This window comes from Etheostoma cragini, chromosome 1 (genome assembly GCF_013103735.1).
Source record: "Etheostoma cragini isolate CJK2018 chromosome 1, CSU_Ecrag_1.0, whole genome shotgun sequence".
Classification (NCBI taxonomy): Eukaryota; Metazoa; Chordata; class Actinopteri; order Perciformes; family Percidae; genus Etheostoma; species Etheostoma cragini.
Window position 1 is genome coordinate 23315661 of NC_048407.1, and position 13773 is coordinate 23329433.

The 13773-nt window shown below is 39.8% G+C and overlaps 1 protein-coding gene across 1 annotated transcript in view; it reads left to right on the forward strand.

Moving 5' to 3' along the window:
• galnt2 (UDP-N-acetyl-alpha-D-galactosamine:polypeptide N-acetylgalactosaminyltransferase 2) overlaps window positions 1-13773 on the forward strand; it is a 53918-nt gene that overhangs the window by 20383 nt on the left and 19762 nt on the right. The window contains exon 3 of the mRNA XM_034868818.1: window positions 9088-9175. Within this exon, the coding sequence (XP_034724709.1) occupies window positions 9088-9175 (88 nt within the window). The remainder of the gene's footprint in view (window positions 1-9087; window positions 9176-13773) is intronic.

The window sequence follows — 13773 nt, forward strand, 5'->3', positions numbered from 1 at the left end:
CTGGTCTATAAACTATAAGAACTTCAAAGTTCAGGAACTGCAAAAACCCCAGGAGCCAGATTGCTCTTATTAAATTGCTTTTCATAAACTGTGAAGATTAGAAAAATTAGGAGAAGCTGATTTGAAAAATATGGTTTCTATAATTTTTTAAATAATGACTCCTTTGACATACAGTTTACCAAAGAGTAAGTGTTCTCAATTTTGTAGCCATCCCAGTGGCTTTGCTTTGTGTTTAGTGATAATTAGCAAACGCTAGCTAACACGCTCCTAGCAATAACAAAAATGTGTACAAACTAAATTCAGAGGTTTTGTATAATAGGTTTCCCCTGCAGAGAAAATATTCTGACCCTTATATAAGAGTGAAATTTGTTCATGGGACTTTATGGTGAAACAAAGCACATTAAGCAGTTATTTAAGCAGTGTCTTGCTCTTCCTTTTCTCTCTTCTGTGGTTATTTGTTGGTTGGCTCCAGCTCTCGTTCTTGTCTTGATATTTAGGAACCGGGTAAGTTCATTTTAAGTGTGAAGAGGCTAGAAGCAGCCTCTCTGACCAGTCTTGGGGTTACGATAAAGTAACAAAAAACTAAAGCATAGACTGTGGTGCTTATTGCTGGATATAAATGAAATATGAATATATACATGAATATAATGTATATTTTAATTCTCCGCCATAACTGCAGTTGACTCTTCCAGAAATATATTTGAATGTATTTCATTGCTCCATTTGGGTTTATTTTACTTTTACGTTAAAGACATGGTGCTCTTTCCCTATTCAAATCTGAGGCCACAACACCACAGTGCACTGATGGTAACTCTGTTATTGATGATGCTAGTAAAAGTAGGGGGGGGGGGGGGGGTTTAGCAGTCGATTTGAAGTAGATTTGAATTTAGGCAAGGCAGCTTTATTTGTATAGAATTTCAGAAATAGGGCAATTCAAAGTGCTTTACATGAAAACGATTAAAAGAATAAACAGGAGGAGCAGAGGAAGAGAGAATTCAGAAGGGATTAGGTGATGTAAAGTACTTCTCATAAAACATTAGTCTCTTGCAACAGTGACCATACTAACTTGTAGGGAAACGTCACTCTTTTGACATTTCTTATGTTTACCTGACCAGGCAGGCTGCTTATACACAACCTCTCATTTAAAATTATGTTTATAACACTCTATTTAAAAGAAAAAAAGAAAAAACTCTCCTGTGTATCCAGGGAGACCGTGGTTACCCTCTGGGACAACCAGTGCTGATGATGTTTTTGTGATGTTACTTTAAATACCTGTGGGAGCATTTCACTTTTTTCACTCTCCAGGGGGGGGGGGGTCAAAGGTCAGGCTTGGCTGCCGAGCACTACACCAGATCTGGATTTAGTTTCCTGCTTAAGGGTCTTTAAGCAGGACAGATGCTGACTGTCACAGGGGCTTAAACCTGAGCTGTCACTACCCACACTCACTACTGTCAGCTGCCCTGTGGGTAAAACACTGCATCATGTGGCATATGTTAAACAGAACATGCTAAATTGAGCATCGCTTTTTGGGTTTTGGTGACATTTACGCTTGATAACTGAGGAGCATAATGCGTCCATTTATTTAGTTTCTGATGTACTTTAAGCCATAGTGCCATTGCTCTAAACATTTCAGTCGATTCACCACTTTAGTCCCACCGTAATATCTCCACATCTATTGGAGGGATGGCTATGGACGTTTGTCTAGACATTAATATTCCCTCAAAGGATGAATCCTAAAGACTTTGGTGATCCCCTGACCTTTCCTCTTGTGCCACAATGAGGCTGATCATTTTGTTTTTTTGGTGAAACGTCTCAACAAATATTGGATTGATTTTCATGAAATTTAAAAGGGACATTTATGTCATCATTTTTGTCATCAGGATGTATTTTAACCACCTGACGTTTCATCTAGTGCCATCATCCGGTCAGCATTTGAATTTGTCTAATACCTGCTAGACCAGTTACCTTCCTACCAGCCTCAACTGTACGTGGTGTTTAGTGCTTATTATCTGCATGTTAGAATGCTGACATTTAGGCAATTATCCAGCCTCCCAGACTGCTATGGTGGCTTTAGACTCTTCTTCAGAAATGAATTAGTTTCATTTACTACCTAATTTAATTTTGTTTCGCAGGGTCATTTTATTGTTGAGAAACAGAAGACACTGGCCTGTTTTCAAGATTTAATTTAAGCAGGGCTTTAAATAATGAACACCTTCAGCAGCATTTTGTGTCATTATCACGGTATGCTGCTGCTGTCCAACTCCGGCACTGCTTCGTTGTTTCGGAAACATGGTTTTATCTGGATTGAAGCTGTGAAATCACAACCAGTTTTGGCTTGAATTTTTGCAGAGGAAAAAGTCCCATGTTAACTTATATTTAATCAAGACTGGATGAAAGTGAAGATGTTCTCTTCACGCACAGTTCAAAGACTGTGCGTGTGCGTGTGTGTGTGTGCGCGCGTGCGTGTGTGAGAGTGTAAGAACTCTTTGCTCCTATCTGAGTTAATCTATCAGTGGATGTGATCAGATTATTTTTGATTATACTCTGAGTATAGAGGCTTGACCAAGAATGGTTCAATCACACACACACACACACACACACACACACACACACACACACACACACTTACTGCCAGACAGTTACCCGTGTGTGTGACCAGACTGACACACTAATGTATGTGAGCTCTTAAACCCCCTACATACACAAATGTGAGCTGACACTGGTTAACACACACATGCATGCTTGTTCTGATCTGTTGGGGATTTAAAGTCCATCCCATTATCAGAGAAGCAGGTGTGAGAGCTCTTTTGTGCCCTGCATAGATCTCTGTTGGAGAAAAAAACATTATTAGGGCTTCTCATTGTTCCTAGAAATAAAATTTGATTATGAATGGACTGTTTAGCGCAAATAAAATTGACCAAAACTACCTAAATTATGACTTTAAAAACATGTGGCGTTCATGTAAATTCTTGAAAGATTTGAGTCAGTGTGTTTTGCTGTTTTTTGAAGGAATTTGATTATCTTCCACACTCAGAAGACCGGGTAAAGGTAGCACTCTCATGACACAAAGACCCTAAAATTGTTTCCTGTCACCCTGAGTTGCAGCAAGACATAAAAATCCCCAAAATGTTTCTTCCCCCGTAAATGCATATAAAGTCTTTATCACAACCGAGTGCGGTGAAATGCTTGATTATGCCCTACATAAACCAACAACAAAGCACACGGATAAACACACACTGCAGGGACAGGAACACCGATGGGAGTTGGTAGGTGGCTCAAAACAGGAATACAAACCAACCGCCACAGGGGAAAATTCTAAAAAGGCAGATTAAACAAGTCTAATACATAACAAAACAAAAATGAGCTATGCTTCACACAGATATTTAAAACCAAGCATTAACATGCCTTTTTGTGATCACATTTATATATTTTTATTTTTTATATTCAGAAAAACAACATTCATGAACAGTTACAAACAATACATGTCCCAGGGCCACAGAAACAGAGGAAAAACGAGATGGAGGGAGACAAAACAACACATGCAGAAACAGACACACACACACACACACACACACACACACACAGCCAGACACAAGGCAAGGGACCAGTCACATAAGCAAACAAAAGAAAAGGCTGCAGCACAAATTTACAGCATGGACTTTAAGGACTCAGCAATGCTGCGGCAAGTGTCCATAGTCCTTCCCGGGGCTCCACCTATGTAAGCCTTTGACAGTTCCATATATGTTAGGTCCAAAAAATAAAGGATCCATGTACTTGAGGACAAGTCATGAGGTGGGTTCCAACGGGTTGCAATCATCCTCTTAGCAGCTGTCGGTCCAGCAAACAAGCCTTTAGAGAGCTGGAAGGCTGACCCCCAATTTCCACAGGATGTGCTTCTATTCTACATGAATTTGCGAGATCTCGTGGGTCCTTGAGACTTCAGGTTTCAAGTCAAATCTGGACCGGGTGGGTATTGACGGACCGCGGAGCATGGAGCTTTCACGCAGCGGAGCCGATCCACAGCCATTACGCATCCTGTGGAAATTGGGGATAATAGGTCTTTCAGAATCAAAACATTTACAGTATCAGGTACAGTAACATTAATCAAGGCAGACATTTTGAATGAAATATTATTCCAGAACTGACCAACAGGAAAGCACTCCCAGAACATGTCTAGATATGTACTGTTAATTCGGCAGAAAGTGCATAAAGGGCTGTTAATAATCTTCATGTGGCACATTTTCACGGGGGTGATAATTGTCTTTGTATGAATATGTCTCAGGATCGTCTCAATAGGAAGGTCAGCGCGGCATGATATCACTAAGAACTGATGAAGCCTGGAGACCATACCACAGTTTTTAGGCTGCACAGTAAATAACTTCCAAACAGGATGGATGGGAAATGGCCTCTGCCAGGGGACACCGTATGCCTTGAGTGCCGACCTTAACTAAAGGTAGAAGAAAAATGAGAAACGTGGTAGACTGAATTCCTTTTATAAGTTAGAGAAGAGTAACAAGCCATCCTCTCCAAAAAATGTCCCTAAACTCCCCTTTGTTTTGTTTGTGATAACATTATTTAAAAAAAATAACATTAGCAAATACACAAATCTATTTTTAACTTTAAACCATGAGACGCTTTAATGCATTTTATCAACAATTGATCGAAACCCACACGAGAGAACCACACGTGCAGCTTTATTCTGAATCACTTTTTTTAATATTAATAGCTGAATTATTGCTGGTATTTACATCTATATGTTTTAAACAACTCAACAACTTTTCACCCTTTGTATTAGACCACAGCATTTTTAGGTAAGCAAAACTAATAACTTAAACCCAAATGTCTTTGGTGAACAACAAAAACAAAAGGAATTTGCCTTGCAGTTCTAATACTTTTGGAGGGGACTGTGTCCTTTTGCTACTGTGTGTCATGACCATCTGTCGTATGGCAGACTAATCAAACGGCTGCAAAAGGGATGTAGCAGAAGAAAGACAAAGTGAGAGAGTGAAAAAGATGTGAAAGAAGGAATGACAGACCAAAAGATGGAGGGGGAAATAAGAAGAAACAGTGGTGGGAGAAGTATTCACAGCCTTTATTATACTAAGTAAAAGTCCTGCATTAAAAATGTCACTTAAGTAAAAGTATGTATCGTCAGGAAAATATGCTTAAAGCATAAAAGTAAAAGTACTCAATGCAGAAAAATGCTCACATTTTAGAAACAGGAAACAATTAAGTTCTGTGTGCAATGTTCTAATCATTTCAGCTGGACTTGTAGGCCATTATATTGTTGAGTAGTTTTTATTTATGATGAAATTTTATTAACGTATTTTTGGTGCAAAAAACTTAATCTGTAATATAACTAGTAACCAAAGCTGTCAGATTAACAGTGGAGTAAAAAGTACAATATTTCTCTCTAGAATGTAGCGGCGTAGAGGTAGAAAAGTGGCATGAAGTACCTAAAATTTGTAGTTAAGTAAGTGTACTTAGTTACATTCCACCACTGAGAAGGAGACAGGGAAGGACTTAAGGGGTAGAAAAGAAACACAACATGCATATGTCCAGAGCCAGGATAGCAGCGTCCCCCTATGTCAGTCGTTATACTAAGCTAAAATGCTGGCCTCATAGACATGAGAGTGATATCAGTCCTCTCATTTATCACTCTGTGAGAAAAGGATCAAGCGTAATTCTCCAATTGATGAACTCTTACTTAAAACACTGTTCTGCTGACCGGTCAATCATTAAATACTGTGCAGCCCAACTTTGTAAATGGAGTCTTGGTTCTTAATATGACACTGTGTAAACACCAAATAGCTTCAGCTAAGAGGTAGAAGACGGTGATACAGAAGATAGATGATGCTGCCAGACATCTGAAGGGGAAAAAGGGGTTGACTTGATGTGGTTGAAGGGGTTAGGGTTAGCGGTCCCTCAAAACTATGTGCTTTCTTCAGTTGTAATACCTATGGCTTTAGCTGGTACACAAAAGTGTGTGTTTGTCTTTTTGTGTGCACACAGTTTCAATCTATCATGTTTATGTTTGGAGGAGAGACAGATACAGGCCGGGGCCACTATCACTAAGAGGTTTTCAAAGCCATTTATGTGATGTGAGTTATAAAAATAGCTCTCAAAAATCTGCTCTCTACTTACCCTTTTACATCATGATTCAATCAGCGATAAGTCATATTTACAGCAACCATTTGTTGAGTGATCATACGTACCAGTCCTTTAAGCAGTGTATTGTTCTCATCATCTCCTAATGCTTTCTTGTTCGGTGCACTCTGTGATGGACGGCAATTCTCATAAATCATAAGGGGCTTTAGAAGGGAAGCAAGCAGCACAGATGAAGCTGGAGAATTTAGCTTTCTCTCCCATGACTTCTCTCAGTTCTTGCCTCTCTTTAAGTCTCTCTTTCACTCCCTCTCATTTCCCCTTCTGTTGCCTTGTTCTCCTCACTTGTACCTGTTTGTATATTTTTTTTAAAAGAAGATGAATTTCTGCAGTTGAATCTGAAAGGTGGAACCTAGAACTGCAATCCTAAAACAAATATTTGGAAGTTACAAGCCCAGCAGGGAAAATGACGTGCTTCAACTTCTTCATGAGCGTTTTTTCGAGGTTATACAAGCGTACGAAAGGAGTTGAAACAGATTTTGAATTCCCAAACAGAATTTAACTTATTAACATTTTTAAGATATTGAAATTATATTTTAAATATGCGTAGTCGAAAGACCAATAACAGAAGAGAAAGTGGTGTGTTTTCTTCAAAAAGGCAGGGCACCCTGAAGATATTCAACAGGCGGTTGTCAGCTGTCTGTCATTTAAATAGTTTTCTTATAATTGATTGTAAATTGAGATCAGCTGCTCAGACATTCGTACCTATTAAAAGCCTTTTGACTGTCAGCAGGTTTGAGTTGCACAGAGCTCGTATGATGTAAGTATATGGATGTTCTGCTTAATACCAATGACTTCTGAATCAGAATGTGATAATACTATCGATCAACTATTAGTTTAGACTTTAATGTTTAAATCAAATGATTCAGTGCTCACATTTAGCTGATAAATTTCTAAAATACAGGTACAACAAATAACATTCATTACATTACAGTGTGCCAGCTGCAGGGTTGTTTATATTGGCTTTTTCATGCGAGGCGCTTTTTGTAAAAATGTAAAAAGCACAGGTGTAAATTATAGAATTAATGATGGCTGAATTCTATCTGAATTCTATCTGCTTTGGTTTCAAGTATGGTCCATGCTGGCCTACTGTTTTTTGGGGGCGTCTGTTCTTCTGTCAGGAATGCAGGCCTTGGCTATACAGTTGTGTGCGTGTGCGTGTGTGTGTGTGATATTAAGGTACAGACCTGATGATGTGCATTTTTCCAGATCTTCTTTGCACATGAGGACATATGCTATAGGGAGGTCTGGGGAGGTTATTCTTTTGTGACACACTGAGACACAACACTGTTCCACAAAGCCAATGTGGAGCTATAAGTCATTTGAAAATGTGTCCTTTTTTTCCCCTCAGAGCCTGTCAAACTGTATTTCTACAGGGAGTAAGCTTTAGTTTTCATCCTACACTGAGCATTACCTTCTGACTGTGCACACACTCAGCTGTCATGAACACATATAGAAACTGATTTTATGGAGGTTTCCTTTTTTATAGTAGTTGTGGGGGTGTAACAATCTTATCTTATTTCAGTCACCATTTTTTGGTGACATTTTTTGGGGTATACTGTAGTTTTAGAGCAAATTGTCGCAGTGTCTACAGTGAATGATTGGAAAAGCTGGCACAGAGTGAAGCAATGTGTGAGAGTCAGAGAAAACAGCAGTTATTTTGCTACTTGGAATGCCAGCGCCTAGAAAACATAAAGAATGGATAAAAAATCCCTTTTCTACCTTTCACTAGTTTTCTGAGGTGTAGAAACGAACTGTTGAATAGTGTTTGGTGGTCTCTGATGTCACACTGCCTATGGCTGTCCTGAGGCAGTAAAGAAAAACAATCAATAAAGCATTTTGGAGAGTCTGAAGGTGAAAGGGAACTATAGAGCAAATAATAGAGTTGAAAAGTAGTTTTCTGAAGTCAAGGGCAACGGACTGGACAGGGAATGAATGGCACTAATTACTGTGCTTCCCAGTGTATCGATCCAGTGGGTTTTAATGGTGACATAGATGAACACAAGGAGGCATGGCTCGGCCATCTGTCCATTTGTGTAAATGGTGAGGACATCAACCGTGTTTATCAATGCACTGCTGGAGTGACCTGATGGATAGGCAGGAGGAAAAGGAACAGATGAGTGAGTGAGTAAAAGAATGGATGACTGAACCTGCTTCCGGACTTAAGAATCACTGCACAAATCTCAGATTTCTGACAGTGATTCAAACGGTGAATGAAGCCAAAATAAATAGTTACCCAGTCTGATTATCAGGCTGCAGATTGCTAAAGGGTGGATGACTGAATTGATGATTGAATGTGATGGTTTGCAGTTTATACCTTTCATACTGTCTTTTCTCTCACATTTATCCTGCACTATAAAACTGATTAGGCCGGTTCAAGTTCATAGACTTAAGATATTATAGTTAACACCTTTTCAGTCACACTGAGCTTAGACATTTGACTTTCTTTCTTTTTTTAAGGCTTGAAGAGTCATTTTTTAGTTTAATTTTAATAACTACTTCTTCTTCTTGAATTATGATAGTTAGGGGATTGAGACTAAATGTAATGCTAACCTTTGTCATAGTTAGTGTTGTTTTAGTTTGTGCGGTTTGATATTATAACTTTCCGTCATTTTAGCTTTCTTCAAACTGTGAAACCAAGGGGTCAAATGAGGTCAAGTATAACTTGAGTATTTACAGTAAATTAATGACAAAACATTAGTTGATTTAACAAAATTCCTGTAGGAAGCTTTTAATCTTCATAATACTGTAAAGGTGATGCCAAAATGCTGTAATTGTATGTTTAGTATGTTTTGTAAAACCAGGTTTCTGTGTGTTGATTAAGACATCTCTTAGCTGTTGCATGTTTATTTGGTTTTAGGTTAAACGGTGTGTATCCATGCTAATCTCTATGTGTGATTTCTTTGTTTTGTTTTATTTCAGGAGGATGGGGACTCCAGTGACTCGTCTAGTAGGAGCAAAGCTCACATGTCTGAGTACAAGACTCACAGCCTGGAGACTCTGCCGCCAGGTAGGAAACTTAACTACCCATCATGCACTGCAACCACACTGTCCCTAAATGAAATTAATGCTGAAAATAAATAAAAAACCAACAACTACAAATTACATTTACTTGGGTATTTGAAGGGAAGGAGTTACTGTTTTTTGTAAAAAAAAAAAAAAAAAAAAATCTAAGCTCTATCTACCTATCCATCGTTGTCCGCTATCTGTTGTCGGTGCACGGGGGCAGCAGCTCCAGCAGGGGACCCCAAACATCCCTTTCACGAGCCACAGTGACCAGCTCTGACTGAAGGATCCCAAGGCGTTCCCGGGCCAGGTTGTAGATATAATCCTCCCACCTAGTCCTGGGTCTTCACAGAGGCCTCCTCCCAGCTGGACGTGCCTGGGACACCTCCCTAGAGAGGCGCCCAGGAGGCATCCTTACTAGATGCCCAAACCACCTCAACTAAAAGGAGACGCCAGCCACTCTCCTGAGGAAACCTATTTCGGCCGCTTGTACCCTCGATCTCGTTGTTTCACTCATGACCCAGCCTTCATGACCATGGTTGAGGGTAGGAACAAAAATTAGATTGAGAGCTTTGCTTTCTCTCTCAGCTCTCTTTTTTGTCGCAATGGAAAACAAAATCATATTCAAAGTCAAAATATTTGACCAGAATCTCCCTCAGGGTGTGGAGAGAGTGCAGTATGTCATTGTTTTGGCTTGTAATTGTACATTGTTAAAGGACAATGCATCCCAGCTGTGTGTGCGTGGCTGACACTGTACACCACAGTGATGTATCTAGAAGGGATTCCACATCACGTTCCCACAACCAAAACCATTTCCTTTTTGAAATATGTTAACACAGTGGCATAGTTGGATGACTAGTAGAGCATGCACCACATATGTTTAAATAACCACAGAGAAAGAGAAGACAATTCAACACACTCAGCAGTGGGATGCAAATTTAAAATGTTGGAGCTATCCAAAATAATTCAAGTATCTGTCCTATTCTCGCCGCATACCCAGCTATGCTTCTCCACCCAAGCTTTGAACAACATTGTCTCGGAGTCCGACAGTGTGGAGTAGAGCAGAAGAGTCACAACAGAAGGAGCTTCTGGCAAGCGTTTTCTCCTTCAGCTCTTATCCTCAGCTCGACTCAAAGCAGCCTCCCCTTCTTCACAAGCCCGTGACCAGCGAAAGCTGAACACACAGTCTCTTATCTGATCCAGCGGTAGAAATGGAATCCAATTTGAATGTTGAAGTGGGGGGCTTTTTAAATTCAGGGTTACTTTACACGATTACAACAACGGCAGCGTATCACAACATCACGAAGAAGAAGAGGGAAAGTGGTGAAAAGAAAAGGGAGAACAAGGAGACTGGAAGAGTGAAGAATAACAAAGATAGATGTTAAAGTCGTGAAAGAATGTGGCGGCAAGCAAAGTGAAGGAGTTAGATCTGAGGTTGCTCAGAAGTGCATTTATGCTCTATCTTATTTAAATAGTCGCCAGAATTATTGTGTGCCCTAACTAAAACAATTCATTTAAAAAAAGGTGGCACTTAATAAAAAAGCTTTCTCAAATCTTCATTGTAAAACATTTAAAACATGGTTATGCACCAAGTAAACCTTGTTACAGTGAATATTTGAATGAATATATTAAGAACCGTTTTTGTCTGCGCTTTCCTTTTTAAATGCTTTTTAAAGTTATTTTTTTGTTTTAAATTGATTTTTATTCTCGACCAAGTTGACTGAACTTGCTTGTCTCTGTAGAATTGTATATTTTCACCTGATTAAAAGTGCTGTTGACATCTCAAACATGAACATTCTGACCTATCCCAAAACCCTCTAGCCCGTTTCCACAGTGGTCTTTATCAGTGAATGCCGTTTGGAGACTTTAACTGCAGATGATCTTATACTCCCATACTCGAGTCTTCGGCCAGGTGACTGTAGAGTTTCACTTGGTCTTGTGATTGCAACAGAACCTACTCGTTTGGAACGCCATTGAAAGAGCTGGAAAAAGGCAGCAAAGTGATCTTGTGTTTAAAGCTGTAACCAAAGTTAATTTTTTTTCTATCAATAAATGAATCTGCCCATTTATTTTTTTAATTAAATAATAATGATGGTCTTTGTCTTAAAAATGGACAACAATGGCCATCAAAATTTCCTAAGGGTTCGGTAATGCTCAATCAAAACTAGTTAGTAAGATGTGTTGACCGACCTCGGCAGAAATCCAAAAGGGTAAAAGGTGTTCCAAACAGCCACGCTCGAAGACGGAGTGAAAAGCCGTCCGTCAGAGAGATTGGGGCGAGGCAAAGCTATTAAGCCATCTGAAAAGCCCTTCTGACTGAGTTTACTGACACCTCAACGTCCAAGGTGACAACTTAAAATTGCTTGTTTTGTTTGTTAAGTCATTTGACTAATTTATTAATTGAGTGATCATTTCAGCTCTTCTTGTGTTAAGATTCCTGTGGCTCAGGTGATAGACATGGTTGTCTATCAAACTTGTCGAAGTGTCCTTGAGCGTTGTCTATATCGTTGACGTTCCACTTCTTGGATTCCTCCGGTGCCCGCAGAAAATTGCACCAGATGCGTGTACGTCCATTTCCTTCAGCTTTCTCCGGTGGATTTATGAGGACTATGGTTGACTGCTCCTCAGATCTCGGCAGAGTAAATTGAGACAGCTAGCTAGACTCTCTGTCCAATCTGAGTATCCTCAAGCACGGCTATTTTACAGCGGCTCCGTGTGAAGTTTAGCGCTGCCCAAGGCGGTTGTGATTGGTTTAAAGAAATGCCAGTAAACCAGAGCATATTTTCTCCCTTCCCGGAATGAGGTGTAGAGTAGCTGGACCCTCCTCCTCTCAGCGTGTGGCTGGTCTGGAAAAGCGAGACTACCTTGGGCAAAACACTGAACCACAAATTGCTCTTGATGCTGCGCCAGTTGTGTGTGAATGTGCATGAATGTTTATCTAATGAGATGGTGGCATGTTGTATGCCAGCCTCAGCCACCAGTGGATGAATGTGTGTGTGTGTGTGTGTGTGTGTGTGTGTTACTATGTAGTAGTAGATGTCGTTCAAACTAATGCAACCCATTGTTTTATCAAATGCAACACCTTTCACAACATCCATCAAAGATGCTGGGTGTGAAACACTGCTTTTCCGCCTGGTGTCAAGTTGCTCTTCAAGGTTTTATTTTTGATGATTTTCAGGGAGTAAATAAAATGAGCATTGGTGTTCTATGAGCTGGTGGGGGGTAGGGTTTATGTTTCAGATCAAGAGTAAGTCTTGCCTGCCAGTTACCATCCGCACCAGAAATGTTACAACCAAAAAAACAAGACAGTCAGCAGCTGTGGGTGGAAACCGCTAGGTGACAAGAGGCCAAGGAAGATCAAAAACTGTCCAACAGATTACACCTTTTACTGGTATAGACCAGTATAGCAAAATACCACCAGCTGGGTCTAAATGGGCGTACCTGCTAAAGAGAGGATTGAAAAAATGATAGCTGGATGAGTAATCCCAGTGAGGAAGCTGACCGTTACTCTGTTTCGGGTGGTTCAGGGAACAAAGAAAAGGAGGATGAAAGAGAAAGTGTTTACAGTGAGAAGTTGAAACATTAATTTCACTGCATTAATTACTTGCTGCCACTAAACGTACTGTAGATATCAGCAAGGACATCACACGTACATTGTCAGAGGAGTCGCGATACAGGCAGATTGTTGTGCGCTTTACCTAATTAGCATGTCAGACACATTAACATGCTGTCAGAGCAGACGCATGCACACACTCTCGTCCTCGTCAAGCTCAGTTTCTCTGTCTGTCTCTCCCTGTCATACACACACTCATCCATACTGAAAGATAGTGTAATCTCACACTTCCATATGCTTAACACAAGTCATTAGCATAGCAGCTGCACCCGGTTAAATTATTCGTGTGTGTCTGTGTTTTAGTAGTCAGTGATAAACTGTCAAATTACACATGAAAACTTTCTCTGTTTAGTGTGCAATGATCTCCTTATTCTGGTCAGACAGACACAATTTTGTGCCTGTGTGTGTGTTTAGTAGGATTTTCTTTCTTACTCAGTGTAGTGCATAATACATTTTCTTTTCATGTTTTCTAGCTTTGTTAAAGTAGTCTGGCTTTCTCTTCTGAATACTGTTCTGCATAGTCTGAATATAAGCAGCAAAAATCTCATGTCAGCTTTCCTCAGTGCCATGCCTTGTCAAGCAGCAGCTTGAAGCTGCGAGGTTTTCCTTCCCGTCAGTCGTGAAGGATACTTGCATCAGCCAGGCTGCTGCCTACATTTGAAATTCTCGCAGATGTATAATCCTGAAACACATTTTCAGCCTTCGTGATGGTTTAAACATAATGCTTGGTGTTGGCCTTTATTTTTGGATATGCTGTGTTTATTTAATATGCACGTCACCTGAGAGGCACATTGAGAATTTGTTTCTTAATAAATCCTGGACGAACAATTTGTGTTCTCTGCTGGTTTAGTATTTATCTAAAAGTTGAATGAGAAATGACTTCTATTTCCAACCATTTTGCTTTTTATCCATCTATTAAACAATACAAGCTAAAAAATATGCATAAATCAATTCTGTAACCTGCGCTTTTTAAGGTCGGAAACAAGGTA